General features: G+C 43.1%; 1 protein-coding gene across 1 annotated transcript in view; it reads right to left on the bottom strand.

The window, feature by feature from the left end:
- DSCAM (DS cell adhesion molecule) overlaps positions 1-17,243 on the bottom strand; it is an 808,668-nt gene that overhangs the window by 35,979 nt on the left and 755,446 nt on the right. Inside the window, exon 28 of the mRNA XM_070466795.1 lies at positions 4,929-4,959. Coding sequence (XP_070322896.1) covers positions 4,929-4,959 — 31 coding nt within the window. The remainder of the gene's footprint in view (positions 1-4,928; positions 4,960-17,243) is intronic.

The following is a 17,243-nucleotide window of genomic DNA, read 5'->3' on the forward strand; positions in this document are numbered from 1 at the left end:
TGGACTTGGTGAACATGGACCATCAGGGCTGGAGGTGAATGCCCCTTCACCGCAGGACCAAGCTGCCAAGCCCTGCGGCAGGAAGGTGGGAAAATGGCCCCCAAAACCTTAAGATTCAAAGTCTAATTGTCCCTCCTCCCTTTGCGCTTGCTGTTTCCTTTGCTGGGACACACTCCCCTGGCCCAAAGCCATGGAGTGGCCCCCTCTGTCCATCTTTTCAGAGGAGCCAGCTGACCCTGCTGTGGGAACTCCCCATTCTCCGCTTAATTTTGTCTCTTCAGCACTTACAACTTCCTAGCAGGTGTTTGAATGAGTTATTTATAAGGTGTCCCTGCCAATGGACTATAAGCTTCCTAAAGGGTATTTTCATCTCTTCTGTCCCCTGTATCGCCTTGAAACTTGGGACAGTATGTGACTGAAGTAGGTGCTCTATTAATATTTGTTGAAGGTTGTTGAATGAATAAGGCTTGGACACAATGGAAGCTGAGTCACACCTCTAGAAGCCTGCACTTTAGAGTCAATAACATCCTCCTCAATCTAAAAAGATTATTAGATCTCAAGCAGGTTGCTTCTTTTTTTTTTTTTTTTAAGCAGGTTGCCTCTTTATCTTAGTCTGTGCTGCCATATTCTATGATCTACTGTTACATGAAGGTTGATTTCCCTAAGCTATAACAATTGGTCATTAGAATAGCAGCAAACCTTTTTTTAAAAAAAATCTAATTAAAGAAACTTCATTTGGAATCTGAAAAAAGATCTGAATGTTTTTACGGAGGAAGCAAAATTGCCTCTTTTATATGATATGGGATCATGCTAAATATATTAGCTAGCTATTATTGAAATATATTCATCTGCCATCCATTTGCCATCTGGCTGTCTGATTAAAGTGACAGAGGGCTGGAGCTGGTTCCTGGTGGACGGTATTTCTGGGCTCAGCCAATAAATTATGTGCAATTGCCACAACTTCATAAAGTCAATATTTCCTTAAGCTTTGGGGGGGAAAAAAAAAACAAACTAATGACAATGTTTGCATAGCATCTCCCTTCCTCCCAAAAATTTGATATGGAGCCTTCCATAAGTATAAAGTAATTGTAAAGATATCAGGATTCTCATTGTAACAGCTGGGTGAGTATTTTCACTGTTACTGAAGCTGAAGCTCCAATACTTTGGCCACCTGATATGAAGAGCCAACTCACTGGAAAAGACCCTGATGCTGGGAAAGATTGAGGGCAGGAGGAGAAGGAGACAGCAGAGGATGAGATGGTTATATCGCATCACCAACTCAACGGACATGAGTTTGAGCAAACTTCAGGAGAGAGTGAAGGGCAGGGGAGCCTAGCGTGCTGCAGTGTATGGGGCTGCAAGAGTCAGACATGACTTAGTGACTGAATGACAACCAATAAACATATAAACATGAAAAAACTAAACTAACTTGAACTCTCACTGAACCCTTCACTGCTCACAACTAGCTTTCTTATTAATACTGGTCCCTGGACACTAACTACGTGTTACTTAGTGCCTTAGGGCAACCCAGTCTCACCTTTGAGAAGGCTGGTATGCTTGAAAAACATTTTTCTTGCCTAATCCTAGAAAAGGAAAACCCTTTCTATCTGTGCACGGTGGGTGACGTCTCCCTTCTCTCTCCTCTGCCAGGTGACTTGCTCGGGTGACATGGATGAAGGTCCAGAGGCATGAGAACCAGCAGCGGCAGGTGGCAGCATGTGGGGGGAGGGGATCCCCCAGAGTGGGGTCCAGGCAGTCTCTGTGACAGCCGACGTCACTCAAATATGTGGCTCCTTCCTTAAGGAGTGTGCATGGACAGTAAATGTTGCATTCACCTAGATCACAGAATGATACAGCTAGGAACTATTTCCAACAGTTGTTTTTAGATGAGAGAAGCAGGGCACAGAGAGAGAAAAGGATGTCCTGCAGATCACAAAACTAGCCAGTGGCAGCATCTAGAACCTAAGTCTGTGATTCTATGCCCCAGGCTGCTCAGACCTCACCTTCTGAGAGAAAGAAGTGGTGAAGACAGGGGACAGCGATTCTGCAGGCTTCTCTGTGCCAATCGATCTGACCTACCTAGACTTCCAGGGCCACATTTAGAACGTGGTTGGCCCTAACCTGACCAGGCAGGGGACAAGGTCTTTTGTTACTTGACCTGTTAACATGCCAACCTTAGGTTAAATTGACCCTTCAAGAATAAAAGCATTGCTTTTTTTGATTTATCAACCAATTTATTATTTCCATTTAATTCATAAACATGGGTTTCAATAGCTATTGTCCGAGAAAAATCAGATAGGCTGTGATACATCTATGTAAAATATAAATAAGTTCTGGGTAGAGGCACTTGGCCTAGAGTGATTGTTTTTTCGTTTCTTTTTCCCCCTGAGATGAGCCACGATGAAAGATATATGTTCTGGTCCTCTGGTTCATTTATTATTGAACATTTCTTTTTTTTTTAATTGGGGGCTAATTGCTTTACAATGCTGTGTTGGTTTCTGCTGCACAACAACACAAATCAGTCATAATTATATATATATCTCCCTTCCTTCATTGCTTTTACTTCTAAATTAATCCCATAAAAATCCACCTATGTGAGGAGCTTGGAAATTCTCCTCCTTCTCAATCACTTTCATCCTTTGGGAGAAAACTACCTTAAATATCTTAAGTGGGAGTAATTACTAGTTTTAATGTTCCTAATTTCATGTTGGCAACTGTCACCTGAAAATATCATTACTGACTCCTGTTCTTATCAATAGGTGGTCTTTCTGCCACGGTAATTGCCCGTATTAACAAAGAAGGAAGAAGATGCTTTTTGACGTCTTACCTGGAATTCATGAGGGAGAAAACACAGCAGAGAAGCTACATCCACCTCACACTAATGGAATAAATGCTGCACTTGTCAGGAAATGCAGAAACTGTGCCCCCATCCCCGCCCCAGGGACATGGGCTTTGGGCATGGTCGATGGTCTAGGAGATGATGAAGGTAGTGGCGAGAAGCTATCTGGGAGGGCACACAGCTGCAAGCACCAGGCTAGGGCACTAGAGACTAGTGAAGTGGACTGGGCTGGAGACAGGGATGGGGCCCCTGGGCTGAGCAGATTACACCCACTCTAACGGGGGCATCAAAGGCAGGTCCAGACAGCCATGGTCATTGAGACTGTGTCTAGTGTGGTCAGAGCACTTCCAAGAGAAGTTAGAAAGCCACAGTTTTGTGTGAAATGTCTTGATTTTTAAATGTCACCAACAATTTCATATTTGTAAGACTGCATTATAACTTACTTTATCAGATAATTATTATAAATCAAATGACTCTGGCTTGTTTTCCAGATGTTTTGTCAGATCCGTTCAACACAAGTGCACATGTGTCTGGCAGCGCTCCCTGTGACCACTAGCCAACAAGGACGGGCTTGCACAAAAGCCTGGGCCCAAGACGCTTCATACAGTTTTTCATAATCTTCTCATGCAAGTTTGATCTAGTGTGATGGGATTAGACAGATGAAGGAGCTATTTTACAGGCCATTTGAATCTCTGAGCTCTACTCTGAGCTCCAGATTGGTGCTGCCAGCTTCACTGGAAGCTTAAAAAGCATCCTCAGTTCAACATGATCCATGCAAGTCCTTTCATCCTGATCAACATCCCCTTCCTTTGCCCTACATTAAAAGGTCCATACACCAAATCTATCATCCCAATCTCGGCAAATGGTGCCAATGTTTATCTAAGTGTTCACACCAACTATTTCAGAGGCATCCTTGAGTTCTTCACTATCTGTTACTAACAGTTCATATTGTTTTAAAACACAGCATGGACAAACAAAGGTGTCTGTGAGAAACGTAATCCATGGGCCAATGGTATTCGACCTCTGTCTTAGGTCTTCAGAGATACTGCTATGGACAGGTCTCTTTGTGAATGATAAGAAAGTACTACTTTGATATGCAAAGGTTAGGGAGGAAGTTAAAGCCAACTGTGGTGGGGTAGGGGCTGGGAAGAGACCTTATATGCCATTGTTTTTATCTTCTACATTAGTCATCCTAGAACGGCAATATCAAAGTCGCCATCTGGGCCCTGATGTTTTCCTTTTCTTTTTTCATTTTGGTTGTACCTTGCAGGATCTTAGTTTCTTCATCAGGGATCAAACCCAGGCCTCAGGCAGTGAAAGTGCTGAGTCCTAACAGTCCTAACAGTCTCTGGACTGTCAGAGAATTCCCCTGACATTCTTCTTACCTGGTTCCTAGACACTGATTATCCTCCTATTACTTTTGGTTTAAATTTTTACTATAGACAGTGCAAATATTGGAGTGGCTTTTGTACAGTTATGAACATGCTCTTATTCAGTTACACCTAGCTGTTCATCATTCAACAGCTATGAGTGGGACAATTATAGTGCTGCTTTCTCCTAACTCAGTGATGAGAGGTTGTGACCTCTGAGGCCAGGCTAAGCAGACATCTGCAGGAGAAGTTCCTGGGCGCTCTGGTGGAGGGAGTGCTGAAGAAGCCGTGGGAAGTGAGGGCAAAGAGTGTTTTTATTGATCAGCCCATCAATTTGAACCCATTTCCTTTTGTAGATCCCTTCTCACCTGGCTAACATTAGGAAGAAGGCTTGACCTCAAGGTGGCATATTTGTTGGAAGAAAAACCAAAGCTTCTTATTGATACTTATAATGTATCTCCTTATTCTCAGGTAGTGGGAAATATTCTGTTGGTAGAGCCCAGCCAATAAGACGACTACCTACAGTGTGCATAATAGCACATTACTTGGTATCTACTCCAACTAGGCATTACATGGACATTCAGTTTCCTAGAATGAAAACTATATGTCAGATAGAAAATGGATTATTGAGACTGTCATTAAACAAAAAGAAATCATCAAAACAAGTTGGAAATTGCTCTTTTAAACATGATATTTAGGATACTAGGTCTTTTTCTTACCTCATGAGCATTTCAGCTAAACTCTTTGCATCTGGGGAAAGAAAGCTAATATTAGTACAAGATAAACAACTCACTAACATTCACTTAAGCATTTCTGACAAATATTCTACATAATCAGATAATGATAGCCATTTTAAAATGTAATTGTATACTGAGATCACTACTAATAATTGAAACTTTTATGGCTTCCTTATTTCTTCTAAGTGAGGCACATATAAATAGCCACAAAAATTCTCAGATATGTGATAAAGGTTTTATTATAACCTATTCATTTGTTACTTTTTGTGACATTTGTCAAAATTAACATCTTGAAAGTAATTCATTATATAGTACAAATTCCATTCTTTTTGCTATCAAAATGAAAAAGCTTATGATCTCTTTAAAAAGTCATTATTAGAGAGCTATGCATCTGTTTGGATGATCAAAGAATTGTATACATTGCATATCACTATGTCTGGAAACCTAGATGTTTATTTCAAACTCACAAATAAAACTTTTCTTTATTTCTTTCCTCTGAGGACACTGTTTACCAAGACCTGGTTACCACTCCTGATTAAAGAAATCCTGCCTAAAAATGATGTAAATTTTTAAAAAACTTTTTGGATGGCATCGCTTCGAAATTCTAATTTCCCTTTAAATATAATTTATTCCTTTTACACACTTTAGTACTGGCAAAAAGAATGAAAGTTTCCTTTCTTAGAACACAAGGGTCTTCTTCATATTTTTCTTTGAATTTTCTTTAAAAAGCTTTGATGTTAAATGTTCAATGAATGGAACTTTCTGGGAATGGATTCAGCGGACTGTCAGTGTGAGTGAAGCAATGCATTTGCTGGAACATTTTCGTGTTTGGGGGCTGACCCTTGAATGCAGTCGCTTTCGAGTCAGGGAGCAGGATGCTGTAACTGGGAGGTGTGGGATGGACTGTCGCAGGAACAGCCACACATAGGCAGTCATCCTGTGAACCAAAGCACTGCTCTTCAAGTCAGTCGTGCCAGATCCCACCTCACAAGGAGGCCCCGGGCTTGTGCACAGATGGATTCAGTCTGGGAAGTGAAACAGCTCCCTTCACCCCATCCATATGGCAAAGCAAAGAAGGCAAAGCAGCATTGAGTTTCCCATGTCGTGGCTTTACATTTATCTGCAAAGACAAGATAAGCTTCTTCTCTTCCTGAATGATTTAATACTTGCAAAGTAAATATACACATACACATATATAAGGTGCCAGAAACTTGGGATTAATTAGCTCTGTGGAACAACCAAGCACTGGCTAGTTCAATGCTCTACAAAGAGGCTGGAATTCCAAAGAGCAAAACACTGCACGTCAGCTCACAACGTGATGGGAACTCAGACTCAAACGTCTTCAGGATGGATCTGCGTTCCTTGTTCTGACACCATCATCATTCTTTTTCTATTCCTGAAGCTAACCACCACAGCTTTCTCTCCTGTGATTTTTTTTTTTTCTTTCCCTATCAAAGTGCCAAGGAAAGACAGCTTCCAACCAGTGGGGATAGAGGTCCCTCTGGTACTGACAAGTTCCAAAGCAAAATTTCTGTGTCTACAATTAATAGGCATCTTCGTCCACATGCTTTGGTACCCAAAGCCTCTTTGGTCTACCCTTCCCTATGCTCGTCACCTTACAGTGGATTCCTTTCTCTGTCTATCTTGATTACTATTTCCTCCTTGCCTCATCTGAAACTGTGAGCAACATTATATTCATGGAAACTCACTTCTTCCGTGAGCCCCTCTTAAGGAAGCTGAGAGTTGGTGGAGTGTGAAGCTGGTGGAGTGTCTGGATGACACAGTTGGCATCAGGGACAAGGCATGAATGTCTCCTGGGGGGGGGGGGTGGGACCAAGTGGGCTAGGGTCACGTGCTAGGAACCCAGATGTGCTGGTTACTTAGGAGTGCCAGCCCACGTCCCCTTTATACCCATCTGCCTGGGAATTTCTGAGCCCTCCTTCAGAAATCAGGAAACTGGGACCCAGATACATTCAATCATTTGCTGCAGCTGAGTAGGCAATCATAACTAGTGTCTGTTGATTCAAACTCTTTTAAAAAATCCTCAAAGTGTTTTATATTGGAGTGGGTAGCCATTCCCCTCTCCAGGGCACCTTTCTGACCCAGGGATTGAACCTGGGTCTCCTGCATGGCAGGTGGATTCTTGACCATCTGATCCACCAGGGAAGCCCTTTATACATAGAGGGGGACACATGTCATATCCTTAGGGACACGCAGAGGAGCGCATTCCTCATGTCAGCTGACCAACATACATACCCTGGAGGGCACTGTCTCAGGCTGGGTCAGTTGGAGAGGAAGTAAGACTGTTACCACCTTAAAGAGAGGACAAATGAACAGGGAGAGTGTTCCAGGACACAGAAAGAGCCAGTGTTGGAATTCTGAGCTCCTTCAGGAAGCAAGGAAACAGCAACTTGGGTGCAGGCTGAGATGTCTGGCTTCAAATATATTGAGTCCTTTAATGTATTAAAGTAAACTGTGTGTGTGGGGGGTGCTGATTTGGAAGCCAGTTGGGAGAGATGTCAAGGATATGATGGGTTCTGGGTCTTCTACTCAGACAGGGGGCGGGGAGAAGAAAAGGAAGAACTCTGGACACTCTCCTCTTTAGGGGTGAGAAGCGGATGTGGGACAAGTTAAGAGACTATTTTAAAAATCATGGAGTCGTGGCATCTTAAGGGCATCACAGAGTTTTCAAATCCTCCTCTAATAAATGTCTGGATCCCTTCCACAGTGCCCTGGACAGAGGCTACAATGAGCCGGGGCCGGCAGCAGTCCCAGGGCAGACAACACCCTTGCTGACTGCACGGTGCCTACATCTCCATCACTGACCTGGCTTCCACGTCTGTTGAGGGCTCCCCATTCAACACACCAGTCTCCCTAGGACTTTGGCTTTTTTTCTCTCTCCCCAGTTCAATTCTCATTTCCTCATCAGCATCTCCCTCTTTGGTCTGCCCAGCTCCAGACTCTCAGCCCTCTAAGCAGCTTGCCCACAGCAGAAAGGGCAGAAATGGCTCTGAGTCACACCCCTCACTAGGTCACATCTGTGCTCTGAAATTCTCCGAGGAGACTCCCTGCCGATAGGACTCCTCAGCTCAGGGTACCAGCCTCCTGTGCTGGACCTAGTCGTCCAAGCTTAGTTCCCTCTTACTTTGAACCGCCAACCCTCTCTGGGTTTTCTGTTCTTTCATTCTCTGCCGAGAACCCCCATGATTTTGTCCTTCCAAGCCCTTACCCCCACCCTCCCCCCAGACATGACTTGCTCTGTACACCCTCCCAACTCAGCAGGTGACGCTGGTGTTCTGGTTCCCTGGGCTTCTGAGGACCTTTGCACCTGTCTAGCATCTCCGCATCTGTTCAGCTCAGTCTTGGCACTTTGCATCATGACTTCCTGGTTTCACACTGTCTCTCTAATGGACCTTTTGTCTTTATCTCCAGCCTCTGGTACAGTAAAGCCACACACAGTCTTTTCCAAAGGATATAATTCATTATGGAAAACAACTTCCTATTCTTGTGTTGAAATCCCTTGATGTAATTTCTCCCTGGCTATAAGAAATGCGCCTTCTGGAGCTACTGAGAAGCCATTTGAATATTTCCAGGTAGCTGGCATGTCTGAGGTAGCTTGGCTTCAGTGTTCTCTTTTCTGGGCTGAATTCTCTAATTTTCTCAATCACTCCTCAGATGTCAGAATTTCTGGGCAGTTCTCCACTTGGGACTCTCTTCTATGGAAGACCTGTGATTTTGTGTCATCCTTTATTAAATGAGGCTGAGCCCAGAAACTGGTAATTTTTTTTTTGATAGTCTCTTACCCACTGTTGGGAACACAATGCTCATTATATGCTAAGTAAATAAATTTTTACAACTTACACTGGAGACTTTCCAATTTTCCCTATTAAATTTTATCTCCTTGGTTTTAGCCTTTCATCCTCTACTACATTAGCTCCCACCTGGATTTATGCCATCTCAGAAATCAGCTTAGCTCGCCTGTATTTCAGCCCAGTGCTATAACCTGGTCCTCTCTTCTCTATCAACCCTGTCAAAGTGCAAATAGGATTTGTTCAGGCTGTAGCTGATCCCTATCATGTCCTTCCATGCTCACAACCTATCCTATAACCTAAACTAATTTACTTCAACCTACAATTTCTAGAACTTACTGTTTTTCAAAAATGGGTATGGAGTATACTTCCTAACACCTCTCTAATCTGATTGTTCAAAGATGATGTACAAAGGTCTTTGGGGTTATGTCTGAAAACACTTTGCTCAGAATCTTTAAAAAAAATTTGGGGGGTTTTTGCAATACTTTGGCCACCTGATGCAAAGAGCTGACTCATTGGAAAAGACCCTGAAGATGGGAAAGATTGAGGACAGGAGGAGAAGACGGCGACAGAGGATAAAATGGTTAGATGGCATCACCGACTCAAGGGACATGAATTTGAGCAAACTCTGGGAGAGAGTGGAGGGCAGGAAGCCTGAAGTGCTGAAGTCCACATGGTCGCAAAGAGTCAGACACCACTGAGTGACTGAACAACAACAATGTGGGGGAACCACACGACACCTTTGCTAATCTTTTCAGTGAGAGAAAATGTCCTTCTTGGGGATTATCACTGCATCGACTGGTGCCCACAGTTTGATTCTCATCATCTGGGGTCCTGGGTAATAGTCTGTTGTAAGCTTGGCTTGCCTGACTGATCTACTAGCAAGGAGTTAGGAAGATGACTTTAGGCAGCATCTTCTCCAATCCTCCCCAAATCACTAGCACATAGTAGGTTTTGAAAGAGTAAATCAACTTAAATAATCAAGGGTTTTGATGATTTTCTCAAACTACCTGAGTTATCCTTTTTCCTTTTCCTTCCTTCCATCCCTCCCTCCCTTCCTTTCTCAAAATCCCCCTCATCCTTCCTTCTTTTTCTATAATTCTTGTTTCACATTTTCTGGTCTGAATAGCACCTCTCTTGGTTCACACCAAAGTAAAACAGATGCTGAGTCCATCTTCTTCTACCTGCCATCTGTTAAGATGAGAACATCATCTCAAGTTTTCTTTTTCTTCTTTCCCAACACAGCTCCACGCTCTTTTGTGTTGTCTGCCACATTTTTTCCCCCACAAATTTCAGCTCAGTCTGAGATTTAGACTTTGTGACACCTTTCTAAAGCTCTGGCTGTTTCTCTATACCCATGATTGGCTCTGTGCTCTTCCCTTCATCTTCCAGTCTGGGAGATGATAGAGACAGGTTACCAGGCTTTCCTAGTGATACTCAATGATGGAAAAAAACAGTTTCAAAAAATAACATGTGGTAACACTCTGAATGTGCAAAGAGGGCTGGAAGATGATAGCTGAAAGGAGAATTTGGGGATCTTAAGGTAACTGACTCCCTGCCTTTAGGAGAGCATTTTCATTTGAGAGGTTGGGGGAGCAGTGAGACAGGATTCAGAGGAGCTTGTGAGACATGATGTAGTTGATTGTCAAAGAGTCTTTCAAGAATTCAGAGGGGAAAAGAAGTGGAGAGAAGGGCAGTAGGTTAAGGATAGGCAAGTAAAAAGGAATCCTTTTTCTTTAAATATGGGGGGGGTGGGTGGTAATGAACATACACATAAGAAATGAACAAATATCTTTCATGGGGAAAAATAAGATCATAAAGTCATTATTGATTCTGTGTCAATAGATTGATTCTGTGTTTAATTCCATGTTTCTTTGATATATCTTTTTAAGCTAGCTTAATATGGATGCGACAGACTATTTCTTTCCTGAGAGTTCCAAAACTGAAGAAGTGTCACAGAGAAAGGACTGGGTAGAAAAAAGTGATCTCAGCTCTCTTGCTAGTCCTTAGCTAACTGATGTGTGGTTTTCAAGTTCCCTTCAGTTTTCATGTCAGCAAAATAGAGCACAGTAGTGTCAAGATGTCAAGTTTATTCACACCTATTTGCACAGACATTAAGAGACTAAAGCAAGGCAATATAAAGACTTATGGGAAAAGGAAGAAGAAAGCATGGAAAATGCTAGAGCTCTGTCGATTAATTGTGGTTCGGTCAGTTTTCAGGAAGAGGCATCCCAGCTGGGTAAAAGCATCACAAGGTGGTCTCCCCAGCTCCCTCTTCTTTGTGAAGCATCCCTCCTGAGGGGTCTGCATTTGGGATAGGCGTTCTTATCAACGAGGCAGCACAGGCCTCCAGCACTACAGCTGTGCCAGTCCTGAGCACATGTTCTAATTTTTTTTCTTTTTTTAAAGATTTTTTTTTTATGTGGACCATTTTTAAAGACTTTATCGAATTTGTTATTAATAAAATATTGCTTCTTTTTCATGTTTTGGTTTCTTCACCACAAGACCTGTGGGGTCTTAGTTCCCTGACCAGGGATGGAACCCGCCTTCCTTGCATTGAAAGTCGAAGTCTTTAAGCACAGGACCTCTAGGAAAGTCCCTTATGTTTCCTTAAAAAAGGGGACTCTCATTCATAGGCACATCATCACACTTTCCTCTCCGAAGTTCTAGTTAAGTGAATGGAATTTGCTTCCATTCATACCTCTCCAGGGCATTCACATGCACACGTCTCCCAAACACAAAACCAACTTGAGTAGCAGATGTCCCCCTGCTCTGCGTGCGGGCTAAACTGCCTCAGTCATGTCCAAATCTGTGCACCCCTATGGACAGCAGTCCACCAGGCTCCTCTGTCCATGGGATTCTCCAGGCAAGAATACTGGAGTGGGTTGCCCTGCCCTCCTCCAGGGATCTTCCCAACCTAGGGATCGAACCACATCTCTTACATCTTCTACATTGGCAGGCGTGTTCTTTACCTAGTGGGTGTCACCGGGGAAGCCCCTTCCCCGCTTTACCGTCTCTCAAAAGCTCCCTCACAACAACCCCTGCTTTTCTGTGAAATTGAAAGGGATCTCATAAAGCAGCTATTTTCCTAAGGGCTCTAAAACCTGCATTTACACTTTTATAGGTTCACAAAAAGGACTCCTAATCATCTAGTCAAATGAAAGCTGATTCCAAAGCCATGACAAGACTCATAACCCAGAAAGCAGACCATATATTCTTGCCATCTCAGAAAACTGCAAATACAAACATGGACAAAATAGAACACACAGGCAGGGCACAGCCCTGGGTTGAGGCCGCCTGGCTCCCTCCTGCTCCTGCCTGCACCCCGCCTGCCCCTGTGTCCCCATCCCTCCATCCCTTGCTCCGTGGCTGCCATTGGCCTGGCTCTGTTGCCTTCCCTCTGTTCCTGTGCTTTCCCACTGTAAGATACAGAAACCCTTTTTAAAAATTTAGTTCTGCCATAACACACTTGAAGTTTTGAAAGGATAATTTTTAAGAAATGAAGGTCAAAAGGATAAAAAGAAAGGAATGAAGAAGGAAGAAAATGCAAAGCTGAGAACTACAGTTTCAGACTTCTGATCCCATCTCAGCCCCACTTGGGACATCTATTAGTTCGGCAGTGAGGTCTCTGGGGGGACCACCCACCACTCCTTCACTAAGGTACACCAGGGATATTTGCGTGCATATGATTCAATGCATCATGGCCACCTTTACACAAGTCTACCTTGAGTCCAAGTGTCTTTGAGCTCCCAGATGCACACACTTCTTCTGTTAGATTATCAGAGTTCAAGCTAAGTGTTGGTCTTACAGATGAGGAGAGATTTAGCTCAGATATTTGCAGAGCTGATAAACGGAATATTAGAACAGTCATGGCCCACCCCTTCAGCCATGCCTGTGGATGACCAAAGGCCACATTCTCTTTAGGAATGATCTTCCAAAACTAATCGGCTTTAAACTATTAATCCATTCAAAACCATGTTTCAAATAATAAATACGCTTCTGTTCAAGGGAAGAAGATCAGAATTTACGTCATCCACTGATTTTTATCTTTAGCTTATTTGAAACGTTGCAAGCAGCTTTTTGGCTTGGCACTGCCAGTTGACCCATACTGGTTGGGTACTTTGCAACCTCTTGGGTAAAAAACTAAGGGGGGAGCTTTTAGTGATCCTGGCCTTGATTACTTGACATGGGAATCAAATTTTTATAATTTGGCACTGCTGGGATCATAGGCCCAGCCAGTGATTTATTCTATAACCTTGCACTTCAAAGGAGCTAGCAATAGGAAAAAATCAGGGCACCATTTAAAGCAAAATGTGACTTCTGAACTTGTGGATAAGGTTATAGATTTTTAAAAAAATGTAGCACTTGAAGACAATTTAGACTTTAGGAGGTCGCTAGGCTCTAAAATTAGTAATGCACTCAGGAAGGAAGAATATAGGTTGGCTAAACTGCTTGAGTCCCATTTTCTTTCTTTCTTTTTTAAAAAAATTTTTACATAAAGCACGTTATGGTGCATTATCTAACTAGGCTGCTTGTCGATACAGTGAAACAAACCTACTTATAAACACTGAGTTGCATATAGCAATCAAACAAGGTCAATGTAAGCTGACCTTACAGTGTTCATTAGGAACCCCTGCAGTATTTTCTTATAATCCAAATTTTCCTATTTCCAGTTTTGATCCTGAAGAGTAGTTGCTCAGGAAACACTGACCTATTATTAGAAATGTCCTTATTTTACACAATAAAATATTGTATGAAGCCATTCAATCTGTAAATATATTTGAACTCATTCTAACCCAGGGATATGATCTGTGCCTTATGTGGGTCATATGGTAACTGAGTGATTTTACTAATGGACTCTGTTTAATAGACGGGCACCTACTGCCTTAAACTCTATGGCTCTAGTTTCCTTCCATGAGCAAATGGGAAATATGTTGTATTATTAATAAACATACCAGCTCAAGGCCCCTTCAAACCTAAAAGGCAGATCTTTGAGGGGCAGGGTCTGGCCTTTTGGGCTTTCCATGTGACTCAGTTGGTAAAGAATCTGACTGCAATGCAGGAGACATGGGTTTCATCCCTGGGTCAGGAAGATACCCTGGGGGAAGGCATGGCAACCTACTCCAGTATTCTTGCCTGGAGAATCCCATGGACCAAGGAGCCTAGTGGGCTATAGTCCATGGGGTCACAAAGAGTTGGACACGACTGAGCAACTAACAATTTCACTTTCTTTTCTGGCCTTTCACTGATTCTCCCAATAGCCCTAGTCACTCACTCTGCCCTTTTATGGCACATTTTTCAATGTTATAGAAAGACGAGCATGTCCCACGTAAGCCTTTGCTGACTGCCACCAGGGTATCAGCTTCCATCGTCCTGGGACAGAACCTTAGTAACCTTTCTTTCCTCTCCAGGACCTAGCCAAACTCTTGTGATCAAATAGAGACAGTTAATAAGAAAATTTTACAGTTAGCTTTAAAAAATGTTGCACCTGGCCCATGGAAGATAATCAGAGAGAGTGTGCTGAATTGAATATTTCAGTGTATCCAAAGTAAAACCTGCCATTTGGAAGGCTACGGGATGAGGTATCTGATCATTTCGCATTCTTCCTGACCTCTCATCAAACTCTTGATTTGGAAGCTTTTATTAGGCAAGTAAAATGCAAGACTGCAGATACCTTTGTGCCCTGCCAGCTACTTCTCTGGGATTCTTTGCTCCTCAGCATCTCCCATGAATATATCTTCTTTGCCACAGCACTTATTTTCTCCCCCTGCTGAAACCTTTGTGTTAGCTCTCCCTCTGTTTCAGCACAAAGAAAACAAAATCATTTCCGGGGAATGAAAGGCTGGACTTGAGGATGTGATGAGTTGCTCTCTTTACCGAGACCAGTGACAAAATAGCGGAGTGGGACAGCAGAGGTGACGACAATAAAAATGCCAGCCCAGGATATTTTCTAGACAGAGTCCTTGCAAGGCAATAACTAAATTACAAGGGACTGTGAAGAACAAAAAGAAAGGACGTCCCACCTGCCACCGGTCTGACCTAAATGCACCAGGAAGAATGTGCAACAGCTTTAGCATTTTTTTCTTGCTCTTGGCAGAGAAGAGCGAGGTTGGGGTGTTCAAGTTGTTAAATAGAAGAGGAAAATCAGACAATAGCTGGGGAGGTGAAAGGAAGCAACGGGGGCCAGGGTGAAAAGAAAAGGTGAATTTAGCAGAGGGTGGGAGATGCTGGAAGGGATTTAGTGTTTAACACATTTGTAGGTAAACCCTTGCGATCAAACAGGAATGATGGATGAAAAAGTGTTACCGTTGGTTTTTAAGAAGGTTATATGGACAATTTCTAGTCTTCTAAATGCAGCTAGTTCAATGTAAGTGCAAAAAGAACAGACAGCCTTGGTACCTCAATAACAATGTCCCTAAGGCCAGGCTATGGGTTTCTGTTTTTGGTAAAAAAAAAAAAAAAAAGGTGGGGGGTGGTTTAAAAAGTCCTTTTGGAGGCTTTCCTGGTGGTCAGTGGTAAAGAATCCACCTTCTGATACAGGAGATACAAGTTTGATCCCTGGTCCAGGAAGATCCCACATGTTGTGGAGCAGCTAAGCCCAAGCGCCACAGCTACTGAGCCTGTGCTCTAGAGCCTGGGAGATGCAACTATTGAGCCCATGTGCCTAGAGCCTGTGCTCCACACCAAGAGAAGCCACTGCAATGAGAAACCCTTGACCACAACTAGAGAGTAGCCTCCACTCACCACAACTAGAAAAAAGCCCGTGCAACAATGAACACTCAGCACAGCCAAAAATAAATATCGTAGCCAACAAAGGTCCGTCTAGTCAAGGCTATGGTTTTTCCAGTGGTCATGTATGGATGTGAGAGTTGGACTATAAAGAAAGCTGAGTGCAGAAGAATTGATGCTTTTGAACTGTGGTGTTGGAGAAGACTCTTGAGAGTCCCTTGGACTACAAGGAGATCCAACCAGTCCATCCTAAAGGAGACCAGTCCTGAGTGTTCACTGGAAGGACTGATGTTGAAGCTGAAACTCCAATACTTTGACCACCTGATGTGAAGAGCTGACCCATTTGAAAAGACCCTGATGCTAGGAAGATTGAGGGCAGGAGGAGAAGGGGACGACAGAGGATGAGATGGTTGGATGGCATCACCAACTCAACGGACATGGGTTTGGGTGGACTCTGGGAGTTGGTGATGGACAAGGAGGCCTGGTGTGCTATGGTGCATGGAGTTGCAAAGAGTCGGACACGACTGAGCGACTGAACTGAACTGAACTGAAAAACTTTTTTTTTAAAAAAGTCCTTTTCATGTGTCCGTTAAAGTTTGTGTTTCCTTGTTCATTTTCTGTTTAGTTGATCTATCCATAGTTGTGAGTGGGGTATTAAAGGCTAATTCATTTCAATGTATGACAAAAACTACTGTAATGATGTAAAGTAATTAGCCTCCAACTAATAAAAAAAAAAAAGAAAAAAAGAAACAAATAAATAAAGACATTAGACTTGGGGAAAAAAAAGTCCTTTTCATATTTTAATGACGAACACTTGTAAATGGAATCCAATACAGCACACCTGTATAGATTTCTCAATAGATTAGGCAATACGATATTTTTGTGATACTGTTCTCATAAATGGCACCCCCTTACCTCCCCAGTTGCAATTAATTGCTTCCTGTTTTGTGCTTACGAAGGATTTATTTGCAGCCCCGTTTCAGCGCTTGTGACATTTGGGCTCTTTCGCTGGTAGATGACTGAGTGTCTGCCTCCTACTTTGAACCTAAGGTTCAGAAGGCTCTTTCTCACATTTTGTACATCGAGCACCCAGCATGACCCTCCGGGTACAAGATTTACTCAAGTGAATGTGCAAAATTACACGCTAAGTGGAGAGTGTCATTTAGAAAGGATGTTTCAGTGAGATCGACAGTTCATCTGAATTACTGGGCTGCAGAAGGTTTAAGCAAAAGGACTATTAAAGCATGCAGATGGAGTGCCGTGTGTAATGCTTCAGCCACTTTAATTCATTGGCCAAGCAGAAGCACACTGATGGTAAGGCGTGTGAGAGCTATATCAAGAGGATGCCCTGGCTACGAGAAGACAGGTGGAAATATCCCACTGTCCCGCTGATCTAACTGTTCTATGGTTAATTACACAAGAGGTCAACGTCCAGATCTATCAGTAGGGCTTGGGGATATCCCAGAGACATCTTAAGGACAGAGCTTCCAGGCTTGCCTTTCAAATGCAAATTTGAGGAACACAGGCGATGCTGCATTCCCCTCACTGCACTGATACTAAAGTGCAAACAGCTTGGATATGCATTCTACCCAAACTTGGATTGGCTCAGTACCATGACAGGTAAAGAGGAGGGACTCAGAGAACTCTGTCCTGCCCAGGGCTTTGTATTTGAAAGAACTCATTGTCCTCACACCACAGAGCCAGGGCCTGTTGGACTGTTGCACACGACCTGGAAATAGCCCCGTTGCACAGAATCTAC

The sequence above is a fragment of the Odocoileus virginianus genome, chromosome 4 (genome assembly GCF_023699985.2).
Source record: "Odocoileus virginianus isolate 20LAN1187 ecotype Illinois chromosome 4, Ovbor_1.2, whole genome shotgun sequence".
Lineage (NCBI taxonomy): Eukaryota > Metazoa > Chordata > Mammalia > Artiodactyla > Cervidae > Odocoileus > Odocoileus virginianus.